We start from the raw sequence: 21,805 nt of genomic DNA on the forward strand, positions 1-21,805 counted from the left end.
TACATATCTGTCAAAGGTGGAAGTATTGTCAGCCATGCCTGTGGATTCACTGTTTTTTGGGAATTTTACTCTCTTGACTTGACACACAAACTCTGCTATGGAGTCAATCAATTGTAGCACTTTTTAACTTAGAAATAATATTATAATTTTCTTCAAATGAATATCAACTGCAGTGCAATGAGTCAGGTCCCAATCCATTACTGAAAAATTGGGCCTAGACTCTTTGAAGCAGTTCATACAAGGGGCTTGGAGATTTAAACCTGGTATTTGCAGCGGCAAAGCCGCCTTGGCCTCTAGTCCAATCCAAAATCTGCAATTTGCAATCCGCAATCCATGCATTCCATCTGCACACAACTTTCCGTAAGCTTTCCTTAGCCTGATTTCTGACATCATCCTTAGTGCTTATGTCACCAAAATGCACTCTGCACTCAGCCGCTCTGTGCATTCCTGCCCACGCTATCCCCCGAGTGGACATTCTATCATGCCTGCCTATATAAATCACCACAACATCTGCGGAGCTTATTATTTTACGTGCTTTACTTCATTTATCCCACTCAGAGCCCTGCAACACGGTGGAGCTGCGGAGCGGAGTTTCTCCAGATCACCCAAATTTACCCAGGAACCATCCCGGTGCGGCGGAGTCCTGCCAATTCTACGCAGGGACCACTTTTGTTCATCATACCGGTCTGAAAACCACATTGTTCATTGAATTTGGATGGAGTGAATTCTCCAATCAATGACCTGTCATTGGATGGAGTGAATTCTCCAATCAATGACCTGTCATTGGATGGAGGGTGCTCTCCTTCAATAGATTACTGGTCATCAGATGGAGAGTGTTCTATGATAAAAGGCTGGTCATCAGATGGAGAGTTTTCTATGATAAATGGCTGGTAATCAGATGGAGGGTGTTCTCCAATCTGATGACCAGTCATCAGATGGAGGGTGACCAGTCATCAGATGAAGAGTGTTCTCCAATCAATTACTGGTCATCAGATGTAATCTCTAATTGATGACTAGTCGTGTGATGGAGGATGTTCTCCAATAGTCTGCCAGATATGAACCATTGCCTCATGTGTAACTGAATTGCGGGTTGAGATTATGTTTATACTCAACTCATACTGATCTGATCTCTATCAACTCTTGTTGTATCTGGCGATTCAAACTCAACTAATTGGTTTCTCCATTCAGTGGCCAGTACACAAAGGGATTCCGCTGAACAGTGTGTACACTACTGGACATCAAGTGGAGACATCCTTCACTTGATAAATGGGCTTTATGGCCATCAAGTGGAGAAACCTTCCAATTTATGACTGGTTTGGATGGCCATCAAGTTGATAGATCTGTTGATCAATTTATGTATTGGGTTGCTTGGGAATGTTTCTATCATCCCAGTAATACCCACACAGATTTCTTGGGTCATAAAATTCAAGATGCACAGCTTGCACACAGCACAAGTGGGGAATACTTGATCTCAACAACACCGCAACATCTGCACTATGCACAGCAAAAGCACAGAATTTTCTGACCCGCTTCACTAAGCTTTTAGCAGCGGGTAAGCCGCTGCGCTTTTCGCTGATTGATCTGAGGAGGGAAAAAGAAAAGATTTCAGTGCGCTTTTTTCAGTGGCCTGCTGCGGAAAACCGCTGCTCTGCGCGCTGAAAAGCAGCCGACGGCGCTGATAAGAGCGCTGAGTGCCGAAAAGTGGTCAATTTTTTCACTGCTGCGCATCTTGGGATCGCTATAACTTAGAATTTGGACTCCGTAGCAGACAAAACCGCGGTGTTTCTCGCGCTATTGTTGCTATTATAAGCAAAAAGAGGCTTAGTGGGCCCAAGTGCCGCAGCGCTCTGCGCGAGAAACTCCTTTTGTAGTAAAAAGCGAAGAAAAGCGCCTCCAGCCGCTGCGCCGCTTTTGCTGCGCTATTTCGCAGCAAAAGCGGGAAAAAACGCTTCGCTACCTGAAGGATCAAGATCTGCGCAGCGGGTTCTTGCTGCGCTGACGCTGAAAACAGTGCCTGTCCGCTGAAGCTATTGCTTTTTGGCGCCAGGAAAAGCGGATGGCTGCTGCGCTTTGCTATTTTGGCGCTTTTGTCAGCAAAGTGCAGCTGTTGCGGTTTTGATCTCACTCAAAACTCTTCTTGGGTATCCTTCTTGTGAAATATCCTATGTGTATCTGTAATGTTATATATCAAAAATTGAAATCCAGACTATATGTATAAATCATCAACCTCAAATGAAGCTATCCTACTCTCCCAAGGAAATTTTTGTATTCATAGTAGCTTAATACTCTTTTATTCAAATTTTCAATGGAGTAAAGGAACATGTGGTTGAAAAAAGACTTGCATTCACGAGAAACAACACCATGTTTTCCTTGAAAGAAAATTTGGTTTAAGTTGTGATCATCTAATTCTTGTATTAATTTTCCTGTCCAATACCACACCAGATTTAATCTATGTTTTGGTACTTTATAATGAGGCCTATTTATTTCATGATCCAATTTTGAAATTTCTAGTTCAGGATTTGACTGAAGTGATATGCCATAGTGTCTTGAAGCTATAGAAAGTGCTTTTTTCAGTATAATTGAATTATGATTTTGCTGAACAAAGTTAGAGACATCAACTGGGAAGTATCTTTGAAGTATAGTACCAATCATATCAATGTAAAATAAAAACAAAGTAAGTCTTATTTGAGTGCTGTCTTGAAAAGGGATTCCATTTTCTTTGATTTTAATCTCTAACTTCTGTTCCCAAAAGAAATTCCATTGAACTTTGTGTTCAAATAGCTTCTCAACTGAATCATTTTCTAAGCATCTCCTTTCAGCTTTTTTTTCAATGCGTGATTTTGGATTATTCTCTGTAGGCTTTTCAAAATTTTCCTGAAGATTCACTTCAGATGAAACTCTTTTTCTTCCATGTCTTTGAGTTCCTAACTTGATTAAAGCAGTTTCAAAAATCTTAAAGGTTTGATGTACATGATCTGGATCATCTTTTGAAATGGAAAGCTGATTACTTCCAGTTTCAAGAAGCCCAATTATTGCATGTGCATGTGCTTCATTTTTCATTTCCCAAGATTTATCTGATAAAAAGACTTCGTCATTGAACTTGAGTACCTCATTAAGACTTTTCACATGCTGTTGCAATGGTGGAAAGATGCTGCAGGCAATGTTTCCAATTGACTTTAAACTATTCATCATCTGCATTTCTGATGAAAATTCAAGAAAAGTTGGTTTCATCAAACTGCTGCTACTTGAGGATCCTTTAAGTTGACCTATTCCAATTTCGGGCTGATGATTGACCATATAATCATTCATTTTTCTACAATTTTCATATATTATTGCAGCTCCTGTGGGATGATCTGGTGATTCTATAACTGGGGCAAGTGCTATCTCAATACATTTCTCATTTGAATGGTGGATAATTTGGCTTTGGTTTTTTTCTGCCTCAGTATTCATTCCATAGTCTATCAAACCTTTGAAACCAAGGTTGTTGAATGCATTTGAAGAACTGATTTCAGACACATCAAGCTTGGATGAAGATTTGTGACTTAAAGCTTCATAAATTTCTGTGTGTATTGGAACATGTTGCTTGTATCTCTTTGATGTTGGATTGTTGGAGAAAGGTGCTGCCTTCATTCCATCTTGGAAATCTTGAATGTAGTGGTTTATATCATATTTTAACAATGAAGAAACATTAATGTTTGGATTTGATTTCAAGTATTGTTTGGGAGTTTTTGAGTGGAAACTATCAAAACCTTCCATGGGCTGAGTTGAGACTTCATGATCTATGGTACCTGGTATAAAATTGAGGGGATTTATATAAGCTTTAAAGGGGGCTGGTAGTTTTTGTAAGTTTGAAGAGCTGGAAAATTCACTTGCTGTGGCTAAGGTGTTTTTTTTAGAATCTAGGGGATTTGGTTTACGTATGTTTTTGGAAAGATCATCTATTTGACAAGTGTTTCTATTGGTAAAATCAAAAACTTTGCTTGCTTGCTTGGAGTCCTGTTCCAGTATGAGCCCAACATATTCTGAATCCATGCAGGTGATCCCCAATCCTAAATGAAAGAGTAGGAGACCAGCATGAAAACAATAAGAAACCATCTTATGCAACCTGAATTCAGCTGAAAAGTAGATTTATTGCTTATGATGATTATAGGAAAAAAGCTACTATGCATGCAGTATGGATGAGAATATGTTCTTGATCATTTGTGAGCTTTTCTATGCTAAAGAGCAGTTTCCATCCAAAAAGCTCACTTGAAGCACATAAATATCAAGGAAAAACTCTAGTACTTCTAAACTCTTACAGGAAACAATCTTTCCATGAAACATTCTTTCAATGAAACACTCCTTCAATGAAAACCTCTTGCAATAAAACACTCTTTCAATGAAAACATCTTGCAATGAAACACTCCTTCAATTAAAAATTCTTTGAATGAAACACTTTTTCAATGAAACACTCTAAAAAAAACCTCTTTCAATGAAACAACCTTTCATGAAACAAAGTTCAAATGAAAAAAGTGTAATGAAATACTCTTTCACAGAAACACTTTTTGACACTCTGTTGACAAATTGAACAAGGGGTGCAGAGGGAAAACATCACATGGAATTGGGAAGAGAGATTTGGGTGAGTTGGGAACTTGGAAGAAGAGCGGAAAGAGAAGGAACGGTCCAGGTCTGATATTCCCTTGATTCTTTGCATGTCCCCTACCTGAAAATGTAGCAGCTGACTTGCATTGTCTTTGGTTGAACGCTTGGGATCCTGATAGGCTGGAAGAGGAAAAACTTGCAAACACAAATCTAGAGGACAAAAGAAGGGAGAAGCAGCTAGTCGAAGAATGCCAGAAGAGACAAGCAGATTGTGTATCAGCTACTGAACAGACACACAAACAGCAAGATTCCAACTCATACATTGATTACTGGTCTGTACTGGCCATTGAGAGGGCTGTGTAATCTTGATTACTGTTCTGTACTGGCCATCAAAAGGGTTATGTACTCTTGTAATTTGATCTAGCCCCTAAGAAGTTTGTGTAAAACCAGAGTGTAAAAATCTGTCTTGACAAGTGCCAGATCTGACTTTACAAGGCCTTGTAAATCAAAAGGAAGCCCTCCACTACACATCTTGGCAACCAGGGAATGGGCCAGAAAATTAAACCCTGTTCACAAAACTTTATGTGGTTTTGGTTGACTTTGCAAATCAAGTATGGGAAGCATCAAGGCAATCCCAAAAGATTTTGGTTATGAAATTTGAATGGCAAAGTTTAATGAAGATTTATCATATTTCAAGGTTGAAGAGTTTTCACTAGGGCCCAGAGGTCTAAAACATTCTCCCACTACCACAAAACAAAAACCAGGAGAGTACTCACTCGCCCCTTAGAGAGCATTGAAAGATGCATATGTATAGCAAAGTGAACAGGTTAAAAAGTAAAAGTTTGTGGTGTTGTTTGATATGGGATGGATGGGAAGTGTGTGAAACACACTTGAAAGTCAGATAAAACCAGTCATAGAGCTGAACTTAGCAACCGGTCTTGCCTGGCAAAGGCGCTTGCACTCTCAGCCTTGAGGGACCGGTCACCAATTATGTACATAGTTACTTCAAAGGATTAACCACGTCTATATATACCAATCATCAATTCTGCTCTTTGGCCCAAGTCCCATCAATGAAGTTTATCGGACCTACCAGATGACGAAATGTGCCAGAGCCTGAGATGATTCAAGTTGGAACCTGTGTTCACTTGTGCCTTAGGGAAGTAGGTTTGGGATTGCAACTGTTGAAATTGTTCACTTTTGGACGTAATCGACGCGCTAAAGCCAGGCCTGGCCTGGCCTGGCGGGTCATGACATTTGAATGTGAATATGTACCCCATAACCACTGTCAGTTTTAGATATGGATGCATGTCAATGAAGGTAGAACGTAGCTATGTCACTGATATGCCTGAAAAAGCAAATTCAAAGGGGCCAAAAATTAGATGTTAAAAAGTCTCAGCCGGAAGCAGTTCATGAGGAACATTGCGGAAGCACAATCGATCACATACTGCAGGCAACCGGGGCACGTCTGAAGCTCCCGCAAAACCGCAACAAGACTTGGAAGTGTGTGCTTACAAGATTTTGAATATTATCTAAATACATATTATGGGTAAAAAACATGGTTATGGGGTGAACCCTGTGGACTTCGTCACCTCTGCCATCTGGAGTCCAGGCTCTTGAGATTTCTGGGGCAGTCGGGGAGTGCCATGAGCAAACAAGCACATCAGCATAAATACATATTCATCAAGGCCTCAACATATTTTTTAAAACATCGGAGCTCCGCATGGTCCACACCCCCTTGACGCCTCCAACCGTAAACAAACTATAACAGCCATCCAGTCGGTCTTGGGCCCGCGTGGATCTCTAACAAAAATCACAGGATTGTCAACGAAATTGTTGGATTCTCTTGCCCTAACTCCTTCTGGGGAAAACCACCAGGTGTTGATAAAGAGAAGACAGATCATAAGCCTTCAGTCGGGCTTGGCTTTCCAGACTGGGGACTTGATGATTTGCTCTTCTTTTCATCAATACCTAGCGGTTTTACCTTGAAGGAATTAAGACAAGGGATCGGACAGAAGATTTCAACTTCCAATATTTTCCCCTAACCATTCAGCAATCCTGATCTCAAACACTCACCCCAAATGCTTGAGTTGCCTTTTGACTCGACACGTCTTGAGGTACGTTTTCATGGCACGAAGGTGAGCTGTAAATTTGAATTGGATAGACAAAACACGCTTAATCATGGTTAGAAGCGCCCTTGGTATTCATTTCAACGATAACAAGCACTGACAAATTTTCTTCAGCATGTATGGACCCTTTAGTACACTGGCTCACTTAATTGGACGCTCTTCCCGGTACACTTTCAACCTTTCACAACAATTTTATTGGTCAACTTCATCGACATCCAGCCAAGAAAGCATATAAAGCATCAGCTTGATCAAGTTAATACGTATTGAAGGAAAACTTTCTTGTCCGTATTATGCTCGGCTAGCCCATAATGCCCCTACACACAACATAACCTTCTTGTGTTTGGTCAGCAGCCTCGAGCTTTCCCTTATTAACCTCTTGAATATTCACTGAACCATTAAAAATGGGTCTTGGGTCATTATGAATCGTGATAGTGAAATGACATTGTCAGTATTTTGGTTGACTCTCTTTACTCTTTCTCCAACACCCTGGATATGATTAAACCTACGCCTCATCATGAACAATCTATAAAGTCATCGGGGTGGGCATTTTGGTGAGAGACTATCTATCTTTCTTCCTTTCCAAACGCCTAGCAGTCAATCTAGGCCTTACTCACAACCCTATTTATTTCATCCACTCAGCAAAATGAACACGCTCGGCTTCTTTTCGCTTTAATCATGACAAATAATGGTGACGAGATCATCAAGTTAGGTGTAATTCCTTACCACTCGTAGGGACTTTGATTTGGCCTTCCGTCAACGCGCCAATGGAGCATAATGACTTGGGAGCGTGAGTTGCTTTCCGCACAATGCCTGCTCAGCCAATGCACGACCTGGTCAACGAGGCGATGCATCTGGAGAAGGTCAGTTTCCTAAACAAGGAGTAGATCACAATAACAACACCAATTAATATAATGTATGCAACACACGTCCATCAAAAGTCCTTATCTCGATTGCAAGCGCAAGTCATGCCTGGCGTTTAACATCCATGGAAAAATTGATCAAGATTTGTGAAGCATGTGAGCACTCGTAGTCTTAAACGTTTGGCCGCGCGAGGGGCGGAGTAGAGCCAGAGCGGATTGTCTTGCAACATAACCGGCAGGGTCTAACAGCTTCGGCCGGCGGCTCAATATTTAGATATGCTTTGACTAGGAGAAATTTTGGATCAGATCTTTATACAGCTTTGAACGGTGGTGATTTTGATACATACTGAATTTCGCAAGATTGATCTGAAGCCGGTATGCCTCCCGTTTCAATCACACGTTGACTTCACAGCGATCTGGGTGGTATCTACCGCACAACAGTGGTGGAAAATTTAAATGGTCTTAGGGCCCAATTATAAACAGTTATTGGAATTTTATTCAAAAAAAATCCAAATTCATTCAAAACTTTTTTTGTCTGGATTTTTTTTATGTACAGATTCAAAAATAGCCCAAATGACCTGGATCAAAAATTTTCAAAAATTTATTATCGAAGCTATTTACAGGCATACAGTACATGTATGCAACACTGTACCGCACTAATCCAACAGTTGTACCGTTGGTCAGCAATACACAGCCGCAGGCAGTTGATGCGGCAACGACCCAGTGTAACGGATGCCGTGAAGTTTTATGGACTTCTGGGCATTATTATACTAATTTATGGCTTAAGATTTGTCTAATTCGATAGTTTCGATCGAGCTTCGGAGTTCCTGTTAGATTGGAACAATGTAATGTGATCGTCATAGCTATGACGTGTTCATTTTATGACGTCACTCGAATTGTGATTTCTCTTCGAGTTATCTTTGTCTCCTTCTCAAATCTTGTTACTCTCTTTTCTCTCTTTCTCATTGCAATATTCTTTGTCAAATAAAGTTCTTCAAAAAGTATTACATACTATAATCCGAGAAAATCATTCTCAATACAAATAAAAGCTTTACTATTATTTTAAGTTGATCAAACATCCCGATAAACTTAAAAGATCGACTTACTATTCAAGCACCGGCGAGTTGTCCTCTTGGATAAACTTCATAGCCAATATATAGCTAACTGAATAGTAGGCCGGGCCTCACACCCAGCCACTGGAAGCATTTCCAAATTCCGTGTGCCAAATGCTGTGTATTACAGGTCTCTGCCTTGGGTGCACAGGAGATCTCTGATCTGGTCCCGTCAAGTCCACATCGAGGGGATGTGTTCACCGGGAGCCCGAGTATCATCTGCAATGTTCCCCAGATTGCGAGGGATCCTCTGGCCATACAACTGTTCGAGTGTTGATCAATTGTACCAGTCCTGGAGGTAAAGGGCCCCTAGCAATTGAGAAGGTTGTGTAGAATCATACACACAAAAGTGTTTGGCCGCGCGCATATTGGCCGTGCAGCCTCAGCCGTCAGGAGGATACGGAAGCAGTTCTTCAACCGCCAAAATGTAAGCTCCACGGGCAGGGGGAACAGGCGGTGTTGGCCCGGAAATTGGAATTCCTGTTGTGTGGCCCGCAGGTTTATACAGCCATTCCAAAAAAGCTTGGCTTCTTTGGAAGGAATTTCCACTGGAAATTCCTTCTGGATTTGCCAATGTATGTGCATCCAACATCAAGGTTGGACACATGATATCCAGACCTGCAAGCGCAGTCGCTTGCAGGATCCCACCAATCAATCCGTTCAGTAGCGGAAAAAAAAGACGCCGGCTGCTGCGACCAGCACCATCCAACCTCGCGAACAGGATCAGTGTGCCATCCGGGGTAAAATCAGCCAAATTGCTTGATTCTGAACTCAGAATTAGGAAAAAATGAAAGGAAGGAGATGATTGAGGGCATCTGGCTGCTGCATATGCACCCTGCATATAAGAATGAGGTGGGCATGAATATACATATCTCCAACCTTGCCAGTGATTATTGGCAAATCCAAGACAAAGTTTGGGTGGAAATTCCTTCCAACAAAGCCAAGCTTTTATGGAATGGCTGTAATTGTACATATTATCCAGGCTTTTTTGAAACATATTTGGGCCTGTATTTGCCACAAAAATTTAAGAGATTTTGTTTTGAATCAAGTTTGGAATATATTACAATAAAACTTTGATAACTGTTTGTAATTGGGCCCTTAGTTTCAACCCAAATTCTGTAGGATTTATTTTTAGGGTTGTGCTTTAGGCACGCCAAAAAAATGCCGGATGCACGCCAAGAAAGGTGTGAACTCCGGACCACTCCAAGATTTTTGGAGTGGAGGATTGTTCACTCCAAAACCAGCCCCCATTTGGAGTGCCCAACCCGGCACTCCAGGCTGGTATGGAGTGAACACTCTGCCACACCAAAACCAGCCCCCCCTCGATGGCTGGTCTGCGCCGTCCATTGAGGGAAGTATGTACACTTGATGACTGGCACAGGCAGGCCATCGAGGGCAGTATGTACACTTGATGACCGGCACAGGCCGGCCATTGAGGGCAGTACACTCAATGACCGGCATAGACCAGTCATCGAGAGGATCCATCCCTCTTGATAACCGGTTTGTACCGGTCATCAAGAGGACACACCCCTCTTGATGACCAGCATAGAACGGTCATCGAGAGGATATATCCCTCTTGATGAATGGTCTGGACCGGTCATTGAGAGGGATCTATCCTTTCAATGAGCGGGATAGACCGGTCATCAAGAGGATACATCCCTCTCAATGACCAGTCAGTCCCAGTCATTGAGAAGGGCGTGTCCTCTTAATGACTGGCCTATCCCGGTCATCAAGAGGGGTCTGTCCTCTTGATGACCTCAATGACCGGTCAGTCCCGGTGATCAAGAGGGGTGTGTCCTCTTGATGACCGGCTTATCCCAGTCATCAAGAGGGATCTGTCCTCTCAATGACCGGGATCCTCTTGGTGATTGGGATAGACCGGTCATCAAGAGGAGTGTGTCTCTCAATGACCAGTCTATGCTGGTCATTGAGAGGAGTGTGTCTCTCGATGACCGGTCTATGCTGGTCATTGAGAGGGGTGTGTCCGCTCGATGACCGGCCTGTGCCGGTCATTGAGTGTACATACTGGAGGGCTTCCTGCCGATCTGGAAACCCAGATTTTCCCAGATTTTGCAGGGAAATCTAGGCAGATCTGGGATTTGGGATGATCCAGCACCATGAAAAAAATGATGTGAATAGGTGTCAGGTGACATGCAGTAAAATATGCTGGAATTCCAGTGGTAGTCCAGCATTACTCCCCTTGAATAACAATGGCCCCTTTGTCATCATCAGGGGGTTCTACCACTTTTCCCTAAGTGTATGGTTGGAGTTAAGGCTGGAGTTAACCTCTTGTCACCTACCACCTAGTCCCCTCAGGTCTTTCATGGTGCCGCCCAGATTTTCCCGCAAAATCTGGAAAAATCTGAGTTCCCAGATTGACGGAAAGTCCTCCACTGCCCTCAATGGCCGGTCTCCGCCGGCCATCAAGGGGGGGCTGGTTTTGGCGTGGCAGAGTGTTCACTCCATACCAGCCTGGAGTGCCGGGTTGGGCACTCCAAATGGGGGCTGGTTTTGGAGTGAACAATCCTCCACTCCAAAAATCTTGGAGTGGTCCAGAGTTCACACCTTTTTTGGAGTGCATCCGGCATTTTTTTGGCGTGCCTAAAGCCTGACCCTAAAATAACAGTTATTGCTGTTATCCATCACTATTTCCTGGGCAAGTTCCTGTATTGTTAGCAACACAAAAAAAACAATAACAGAAAACATTGTTATTGTTAGCTGGTTTTGGCTACACTACGCTACACTAAAAACAATGTGAGTGTATTGGACCACCATTGCCTGTACTATTGAATCTTGAGTCTGCTTAAGTAAATGCAAGACATAGTTGTATCTATCACTCAAAACAATCTATGGCAATGGCCCATCTTGTTCAACATATGACAACAGTGCCTTTTCTAGAATTTTGGAAACAAACAACTCTTTGACTGCTCTCCATCTCCAATTGGACTTGTATTTGCCTGTTTCTCTTCCTACACAGGTCAAACTTCATTCTTACATCCCCTTTGTGGCACTAGAGATGGCAAACAGGTACTTGTTGCCGGGTACCCGGTACCTGTTTGGCCCTACAGGTACCCGCTGGCGGGTGCCGGGTGCGGGTGCGGGTGTCCAGAATTCTGGTGGGGAGAACGGCGGGTACCTGGACGGGTACCCGCCAGTCAGCCGGTCATTGAAGAGGATACCTCTTGATGACTGACTGACCGGTCATTGAAAGGGATACAACCTCTCGATGACCCGCTGACCCGCCATCAAAGAGGATAAAACCTCTCAATGACTGGTCAGCCGGTCATTGAAGAGGATAAAACCTCTTGATGACCGTTAAGTCGGTCATTGAAGAGCCTACAGCCTCTCAATTACCGGCTGACTCTTGATGACCGGTCAGCCGGTCATTGAAGAGGCTACACTCTCAATGACCGGCTGACCGGTCATCAAAAGAGGCTACACTCTCAATGACCGGCTGACCGGTCATGACTCATCAAAAGGGATACAACCTCTTGATGACCGGCTGACCGGTCATGGAAGAGGATAATGGCTCTTGATGACCGGTCAGCCGGCCATCAAAGAGGCTACACTCTTGATGACCGGTGACCGGCTGACCGGTCATTGAAAGGGATACAACCTCTCAATGACTGGCTGACCGGTCATCAAAAGCGATGACCGGTCAACCGGCCATCAAAAGCAATGACCGGTCAACCGGCCATCAAAAGCAATGACCGGTCAGCCGGCCATCAAAGACCATAAAACCAACACTGGGTCAGCTACACTAACAATAGCTGTAGCGCAGCGTAGTGTTAGCTGTTTCCAGCTACGCTACAAAGAAGTTATTGTTAGCTTTCATTTTTTCCAACTAACACTAAGGCATTTTCTTGAAGAAAAAAAATAGCTGTTAGCATAGTGTTAGCTGGAATTGAAAAAGAAAGTTAACACTATTCAAATTCTTTGGAATTATCATTTTAGCAATGTTAGCTTTCCAAAAATCTATGCTAACTGTTGGTGTGGTGCTCTTTGAAGTTACGCTAACTGTCTGTGTGGTGGTCGTACTTTGATTACATATGTAAAAACATGTTGTGTAATTTTTCCCAAGACCAGGTTCTAATTGAACTCAGTGGACCACAGTAGACCTCAGACAGCATCAATTTTCACTCCTGATATACTATATGAGAGTACACAACCATCATTCAGCACACCAAACATCATTTATAATACTCATTCATCAGTTCATAACTTCTCCCTCAATAAACTCCACTCATCTCTTGCTTGATTGCTTCAACTCATCACTCACCCACCCTTGTTTCTCTTCTTTTTAATGGTTTGTCTACTTATATGTTTATTTCCTGTCTTGTTGTGATGTCTATGATAATGAAATGAGAGATCTTGGGCGGACATCTGCCTGGGGACTTGAAATAATTTATCATATTCATCATAATAAGAAGAGGTCAAAAAAAACACCTATTTTCTTCATCCCAAAGGCTTGTTGGTTTGAGGGAAAAAATTCAAGCTCACCAATTTATTTCAGCTTAATGAAGCTTCTATTTAGCGTAGCGTAGCGTGTGTTGTCACTAGCTACGCTAAATGTGTGCAAAAATTTTGTTAGCTTATAACAAGTTACGCTAATTTCTAGTTTAGCGCTTATTATTTAAATCTAACGTTATTTGTTTTGGAAACAAAATCATTATAACTACGCTGACTGTTAGCGTAGCAAATTTTAGCTTTATCTAACACTAAATGAACCCTGTAGGGAAAAAAGGCCGCTACGCTAAGAGATTTTGGTCAAATAGCGTAGTTTAGCGTAGCGACCCACTGTTGATAACAGTTAAACCTCTTGATGACCGGTCAGCCGGCCATCAAAGGTGATACCCGGGTACCTGTGCCTGGCACCCGGGTACCTCCCAGGGCGGGTGCTGGGTGTGGGTGCGGGTGTGAGGAATTTGTGAAAAAACAGGGGGGTACCCACACCCAGCGCAGGTACCCGGGTGCCATATGCCATCTCTATCTGGCACTCAATTGAAAAACTAACTAACTTGGATTGCTGTTCCCTGCTTTCTGTGGTGAATTAAGTTTCCTAATTTAACTAATGTCAAAATGACCAAAAAAACACCAATTTATTAATGTCTCTGGCCGCGTACACTCAGGATGTAAATTTGCCCACCAACCTCCATCCTTGTGAGGTTTTTGAAACATCTTTTGAATTGGATTCTCAGATGGGCTAATAATCTGGATTCTGAAGTCTTGTTTAGAATTGTAATAGTCCTGACTCCCTGTTCTCAAAAGCTAATTGGCACAAAAAGGGCCTGCAGATGGCCCTTTGACATCCTGAACTCAACACCATCTTCCTCTGTTACTATTTGGTCATGTGCAACTGCACATGACAGTGTGTAAAGCTACTTCAGTCAAAGGGTTTCCAATTGGGCATAACATCTGTTTCTGAGCCTGTTTCAGCCCTAAGTAATGTTATTATTTCAAATAAATTGCAATGGGTGGAGCATTTGAAAAATATAGAATATGTATGTTATATGATTTATTAGGGGAGGTTAACTCAGGATGATCATTGGCACCCAGGTGCTGCTAGCGGTACCAGGGTACCAGGTGTTTTTTGGGCCAAAATGGGCACCCGGCACCGCCCAGCTGGTGCCGGCGGTACTTACCACCAGTGCCTACGGTACCAGAAGGATCTGAGGTGGTGAGTGCAATTGGATATGTATGGGGACAACGGACCTGTGACAAGTCTGAAACAGTGTCACAAGACCTCTGTCTGTTTGCACGCAAACAGACAGGACAAAACATTGGCTCTGTCCTGTCCGTTTGCATGCAAACGGACAGGAAAAAACACAAAACATTGGATCCGTCCTGTCTGTTCGCACGCAAATGGACAGGACAAAACATTGGCTCCGTCCTGTCCGTTTGCATGCAAATGGAACAAAACATTGGTGTCTTGTCTGTTGGCACGCAAACAGACAGGTTGCCCCTCCCTTGTTATAAGGTAGGAAAAAATTATAACGTAGTAAAAGGCAAAACTAATGTTAAAAATAAAAAAATGTAATATTTTCTTGAGCCCACCCCATTATCATCCCTATCACAGGTCCATTGTACAGTCTTGTTGCTGCACATGGTAGTCCCCCCGGGGAATAATACGGGGGTGAGGCGGTACATGCAGAGGGTACCAGGGTAACTCCTGGATTTCTGTCCCAAAACAGACACCCGGCACCGCCCAGCTGGTGCCTGGCTGGTGCAAGCGATACCGGGCTGGCTGGTGCTGGGTACCAATAATCATCCTTAGGGTTAACAATTGAAATTTACAAACTTTTGGACAAATTCCAAGGTGTTTATGAACATTTTTTGTTAAAATTGATAAATTGCACTGATTGATCAATATCACCTGCTGCTATGCATATTACCAAAATTTTAAAATTTTGTTCATAAAGGCCTCAAATTTAGCTTCAAACACTGCAAGAAAAACTCTAAAAACTGCTTGCAGTTGAGATGCAGCAAGCTTCAACCAAGCTTCAGCTCAAGCTGGAGTCAAGCACCCAAATTCTGTGCTGGTGCACCTTGAGTGTGTACCTTTTTCAGCATCTCAATGTTGAACATGCTGTAGTGCTCATGCAGTAGGCTGAGGCAAATGAGCATCCCCCTGAGCACCCTTTCATTTTCTTTTATTAAACACTCCATGCACCATTGAAACCAGCCAGAATAACATAAAAAGGGTATGTACACATGAAAGGGATATGTACAGATGAAAGAAATATGTATGCATGAAAGGGGAATGTGAGGAGGTGTATCAACACATAAAAGGGATATGTACACATGATGAAAGGGGTATGTATGCATGAAAGGGGTATTTATGCATGAAAGGGGTATTTATGCATGAAAGGGGTTTGTGCAGAAGGGGTATTTGCACATGAAAGGGATATGTAAACATCAAAGGGGTATGTAAAACTGAATGATAAAAGGGGTATTAAAAGGGATCTAAAATACTACAAGGGGACATGTAAACATGAAAGGGTAATGAACACATGATGAAAGGGGTATGTACACATTGTGAAAGGGATACATGCACATGAAAGGGATATACACACATGAAAGGGGTATGTGCACATAAAGGGCTATGTACACATTAGGAAAGGGATGAATGCATACAAAAGGGATATATGCACATGAAAGGGGTATGTGCACATGAAAGGGGAATTTGCACAGGTATCAACTCCTGTACTTAGTTTTTTGTACCTTAGACTCACTCTTGCATAAATTAGACAATGTGCATGGAATCACCCAGTGCTTGATTCTTGCATGAGGCACAGCTTTCTTGAGCTCTTGCATCTCAACTGCAAGCATTTTCTAGAGTTTTTCTTGCAGTGAAATGTTGGTAAAATTAACCCCCCCCCCTATGGGTCTATTTTGTCATACAGTTGATTTAACAGGAAGAATGTCTCCAGAAAAGTACATAGCTTAGAGGAGATTTAGAATTTTCAAAGTGCTCCCTGGGGCAACCACTGTACATAGACTATGACTGTTTAGAGTTTTTAATGTGGTTCTGCAATTAGAAAATTTCTGCTTCCTTCCCCGCAGGGCAGCTGCAACTTCATGCAGCACTTTCCACATCCCTGGTGTTGCTTTGTTATTTTTCCCAACTTAACATTTCATGTCATAACACACTGAATTTACCATCTCTGTTACACACAGAAATTTTATGGCTTAATAAAGCAAATTGGGTATACTGTGCTAGTTGCAATCATCAATGTTTCTCAAGTTTGCAACATTCTGTCAGACCATTACAAAACACTACCAAATCCAGATTCCATCCCATCTACTGGTGGGCTTTTCAATCACCCCAAATAGGATGTGTATGTATGTAAAAATATATTTTTTTAGCTTACTTGGCTGCAACTGGGGAATATGCTTTTTTTGAAACTGGTGGCCATTTGGAGCCTGCATTTAATGAGCCCCTGTTCATAGGCTAGATGGTTTTTTGGCCCAGATCTGTTTTATGCCTGGGAAGATTTCACGGGCTTTCCCAAGCTCAATCATAAACCAGACATACCATGCACAATCTTGCCAGGGACTTGTGACTTGAGGTTCCAAGTGCTTGTCCCTTATACTAACAAAATTGTGACAGTATTTCAGAGGAGATCCTTGTGCCTCTAGTTTTCCCCAAAAAGTGTTGGGGGATAATCTACAAGCCTTATGGGCAACATTGGGCCACTACGCCAAGCTATGATACGAGCCAATATCCATTAGTGTATTCCGCTGTAGCCAGTGTGTCAAATCAGGTATTGTTATCTTCAATAACAGCCCAAAATACTACCTGTTAGGGCAACCAATTTTTAGGTTTGAGGCATTCTAATAAAAATGAGAAATTATCCAGCCTTAAATCAAAAGACAATATGTAGCTTTTGTCCTGATGAAACGAGGTCTGAGTCTGACTGCGCTGTCCTATCATGCACACGCGGGGCGGGGCGGGTCCGGGTGAGCCGTCACCCAGTCAGCCCCGACTCTGCCGGAGGGCCCAGCATATGTACGTCATCCCGACCGGCTCGAGCGAGATGCTCACGTAATCCAGCACCCGGCTTTCCCAGCTCCTCGGCTCCCGATCAGCAAGAGTCAAGCACACCTTGATCATCAACCAGCAACTCACAACCACACCGTTCGAAATAAATACGCTCTCGAGGATCAAGAGGTGCACGCAGTAAGTAGGTAGTCTACAATACTTCAATTCTACCATCCGGATAGCTGACATCGTCCTTGACATTTGGTTGTGATACAGTCAGCCGATCGGGTTCCTCAAGCTTCGTATCATGTTGACAACGCTTCGTCATCGTCAGAGATGGGTTGTATCTCGCCATTCGTTTGGCTCCTGCGGCTCATTCCAGAAAAATCATGCAAGCGCCTCCTCGCACCCTCTGCATCATCCCCAACATCATACGCCGCCATTCTCAAGACCAGTCGAAGGTAGGGTTCATCTAGAATCTTGCCAGTTGGTATCGTTCCATAGTACTTATGACCCATCAGCTCTGCCATCAACAGGAAGCAACCAACTTTCAAATCGGCTGAATGATCGAACCAACGATTATATCCATTCTACACCAGACCTGCTTCGCATGACTCACCAAGCGACCCAATCAAGCAGAACTTCACTCGTCATTCCGTCTCATTACCACCTTCAAAACCAAAAATTGAATCTTCAACAGTCAGAACCTTTACAGCAGACGTTCCAGCTTTCATCCTCGAATTCTTCATCCAAGCACAATCCTAAGAACAACCAATCTCCAGCGGGATCCTCCTCCGGAAATCCGTCCTCACCGGGCGATCAAGATGGCGCTAGCTCAAGTGATGATCCTCCCTCCTCTCAAAAGCCACCAACGTCGATTTCTAAGCCTACGATACCTGAAGTTTACCCTGAAGTGCTTGCCTTACCTATCACTCGTCGACCATTGTTTCCTGGATTCTACAAAGCTGTGATCATCAAGAACCCAGATGTAATCAAGGTGGTTAGAGAAATGATGAAACGTGGCCAACCTTATCTCGGCGCGTTCCTACTCAAGAATTCCGAGTCTGAAACCGATATCATTTCCGATCCTGAATCTGTTTATAAAGTTGGCGTTTTCGCTCAGATCACCAGTATCTTTCCGACTAATGCAGCGAAGAAAGAACACCCCAGTAGCCTATCAAAGACCGCATCAAAAGACGACGAAGCAGATGAATATGCCAATGGTTTGACTGCTGTCCTCTATCCTCATCGGAGAATCGAGATTACCGAACTTTTGGTTCCCAAGGTTGATCCATCTGATCCCACAAAAGTCAAACACTCGATCCAGGCTGTCAAACCCTCGCCAATATCACCCGCTAAGGGGGATATTCTAGTCACAGATAAGCTGTCCGATCCTTCGCCGGAGCCTTCTATCACCGCCTCGACAGATTCTCCAATAGTCAAGCAGGCTTCTTCCTCAACTGCGAAGGAAATTGATGATCCCACCTTGGAATCCGACGAAAATTCGGCTGCACTGCTTCAAACCAGTTTCCTGAAAGAGTATCAAGTCTCATTGGCAAACGTGAAAAACTTGTCATTGCAACCATTCAAAAAGAATTCTCAGGTCATCCGGGCTATCGCCTCTGAAATTATAAACGTCTTTAGGGATATTGCGACTTTGAACCCACTGTTTAGAGATCAAATCGCCAACTTCAGTATCTCCCAAGGATCTGGAAACGTTTTTGAGGATCCCGACAAGTTGGCCGATTTTGCTGCTGCAGTCAGCACATCGCCCAGCTCAGCAGATGGCGGTGAATTTCATTTCAACGAGTTACAAGAAGTCTTAGAATCCATGGTTCTGGAGGAAAGGCTCCAAAAAGCTCTGTTTGTTTTGAAACAAGAACTGAAGAATGCTGAACTGCAATCGAAGATCTCTCGAGAAGTAGAATCAAGAATAACGAAGCGCCAACGAGAATTTTACTTGATGGAACAACTGAAAGGGATTAAGAAGGAGCTTGGAATTGATGGAGATGGAAAAGATAAACTGATCGAGAAGTTCAAGGAGAAAGCTCATGGACTGAATATGCCTGAATACGCCAAAAGCGTTTTCGATGAAGAACTCAGCAAGCTACAGACTTTAGAGCCACAGGCTAGCGAGTTCAACGTCACTCGAAACGTAAGTCGTGATAGAAAAACCTCATCTACTGTTGGAAATTGACGCAACCCTCTTATCAGTACTTAGATTGGTTAACATCAATCCCGTGGGGTCGACACTCTGAGGAGAATTTCGACCTTCAGCACGCTATCAGAGTCTTGGACGAGGATCACTACGGTCTCAAAGAGTAAGTTAAGCGATCATAAGCGTGTCATTCTGCTATTCGAAAGCTGAAACTGGTTTTTGTATTAGTGTCAAAGATCGGATCTTGGAATTTTTAGCGGTGGGAAAACTCCGGGGGACTGTTGAAGGTAAAATACTGTGTTTGGTTGGTCCGCCCGGTGTAGGTAAAACATCGATTGGGAAGTCGATTGCCAGGGCTCTAGATCGACAGTTCTTCCGATTCTCAGTTGGCGGTTTGACGGACGTGGCGGAGATCAAAGGGCACCGAAGAACTTACGTGGGGGCTATGCCTGGAAAAGTGATCCAATCCCTCAAGAAGGTTCAAACAGAAAACCCGTTGATATTGATAGACGAGATCGATAAGGTTGGCAAAGGTCACAATGGCGATCCGTCTTCGGCATTATTAGAGATGTTGGATCCCGAGCAGAATAGCAGCTTTCTGGATCATTACATTGATATTCCCATCAACTTATCACGCGTCTTGTTTGTCTGCACAGCCAATGTGCTCGATACTATTCCAGCACCTCTCTTGGATCGGATGGAAGTGCTAGAGGTTAGTGGATACGTCACCGACGAAAAGATCAACATCGCCAGCAAGTATCTTTCACCCCAAGCTAAAGAATCATGCGGTTTCGGGGAATCGGACGTCAGCATTGATCCATCTGCAATTGACACCTTGATTCGATACTACTGCCGGGAATCTGGAGTCCGGAAACTGAAACAAAACATCGAGAAAGTCTATCGGAAGGCGGCGCTGAAGATCGTACGGGATCTTGGCGAGAAGGCCTTACCCGAATCGTCTGCGGAATTTGTTTCACCACCGAACGATACATCGACTGTGAAAGAGGACAGTGTGATCAAATATGATGGGGCCCTCCCGGCCTCACCATCGAGTAGCACCTCGAGCCCATCATCTAGTAGTAGCCTGCTGCCCTCATCCTCCTCATCTCCATCATCCTCAACCTCAGAAGCATCACCTCCAACGTCGAGCGATTCATCATCGCCCGAGAAATCTGGAGTGACTGGAAGTGAGAGACGGACGACGACGGAAGTGCGGAAGCCGCTGAAGCTACCCCAAGATCTCTCGATCCACATCAGTCATGAGAACCTGATCGATTACCTCGGTCCGCCGATCTACCAGAAGGATCGACTGTATACAGCTCAGTGCCCGATCGGCGTCTCGCAAGGCTTAGGGTACACCGGGAATGGATCGGGGAGTCTGATGCCGATCGAAGTGAAGCTGATGCCGGGCTCGTCCGGTGGCGGCTCGTCGATCCTGTTGACGGGCAAGCTGGGCGAGGTGATCCGAGAATCGGCGCAGATCGGCCTGAGTTTCTTGAAGTCGAATGCCTTCAACTTGGGCCTGACCGCTGAAGCTGGCCAGGACCTCTTGGAGAAGAAGTCGGTCCATTTGCATATGCCCGAAGGCTCGATCGGCAAGGAGGGGCCGTCGGCTGGCACGGCGATCTTGGTCGCGTATTTGTCGCTGTTCTCCAACTTCCGAATCCGCTCTGATCTAGGTTAGTGGTCTTTTACTCGGAACACTTGATTGTTTTACGACCAGTGCACTGATCGATTCCCCCTAATTCTCAAATCTCATTCGGCTGTTTTATTGCCCAACAGCCATGACGGGTGAGATGACTTTGGCTGGACAAGTGCTCCCAGTGGGCGGCTTGAAGGAGAAGATCTTGGCTGCGCACCGGGCAGGGATCAAGAAGATTTTAGTTCCCGCAGCCAACAAGCCTGACATCGAGCACAATGTGAGTCTCAAGAAGTTTCTTTTACATGTAATTTTTATTAACTTTTTTTTTTTTTTTTTTGAAGGTGCCTGATTCGATCAAGGAGGGAATCGAGCTCGTTTACGTGGAGGATGTTCGAGAAGTGATCAAACATGCGTTCCAAGGCAACTCTGGGATATTGGATAACTTAGATAAATTAGGTTCGTTGATGGCCATTCAGATTAAGCTGCAGGATGCTGGTTTCTGATTACCACGTTTTGTTTGTTTGTTTGTTTGTTTGTTTTTGTTTAGAAATGGTTGGATTGTCAAATTAGATCTTTTGAGCTGTTGTCGTTGTGCCTTGAAGATTTGAAATCTATTACAAATTCCGATGTGCACTGTCTGCTGTGATACATACTGTTTATCGCTTGGAGCTGGAGTGTTACGGAATGGGTGTTTCGCTGAGCGTGCCCTGTTTCAGCTTGGACTGCAAGATATGTATGTATGAGGCTGGTGATATCCGCCATTCTGCAGGGTCCAATACACGTTTGCAGTGTGCCCTTGACAGTCCCGATACATACATTCTGCAGCCTCCCCCAGTCGAGGGTC

General features: G+C 43.7%; 1 protein-coding gene across 1 annotated transcript; it reads left to right on the top strand.

Moving 5' to 3' along the window:
- Nucleotides 1–17,771: 17,771 nt before the first annotated feature.
- On the top strand, nt 17,772–21,531 carry PtA15_15A448 (uncharacterized protein; the record flags this gene model as incomplete). Its single annotated transcript, XM_053163654.1, has 6 exons — nt 17,772–19,316; nt 19,376–19,482; nt 19,548–20,998; nt 21,102–21,238; nt 21,303–21,417; nt 21,509–21,531. The coding sequence occupies 6 exons, from the start codon at nt 17,772–17,774 to the stop codon at nt 21,529–21,531; spliced, it is 3,378 nt and encodes a 1,125-aa protein (XP_053027608.1).
- Between the last annotated feature and the right edge of the window lie 274 nt (nt 21,532–21,805).

Source organism: Puccinia triticina, chromosome 15A (assembly GCF_026914185.1).
Source record: "Puccinia triticina chromosome 15A, complete sequence".
NCBI lineage: Eukaryota > Fungi > Basidiomycota > Pucciniomycetes > Pucciniales > Pucciniaceae > Puccinia > Puccinia triticina.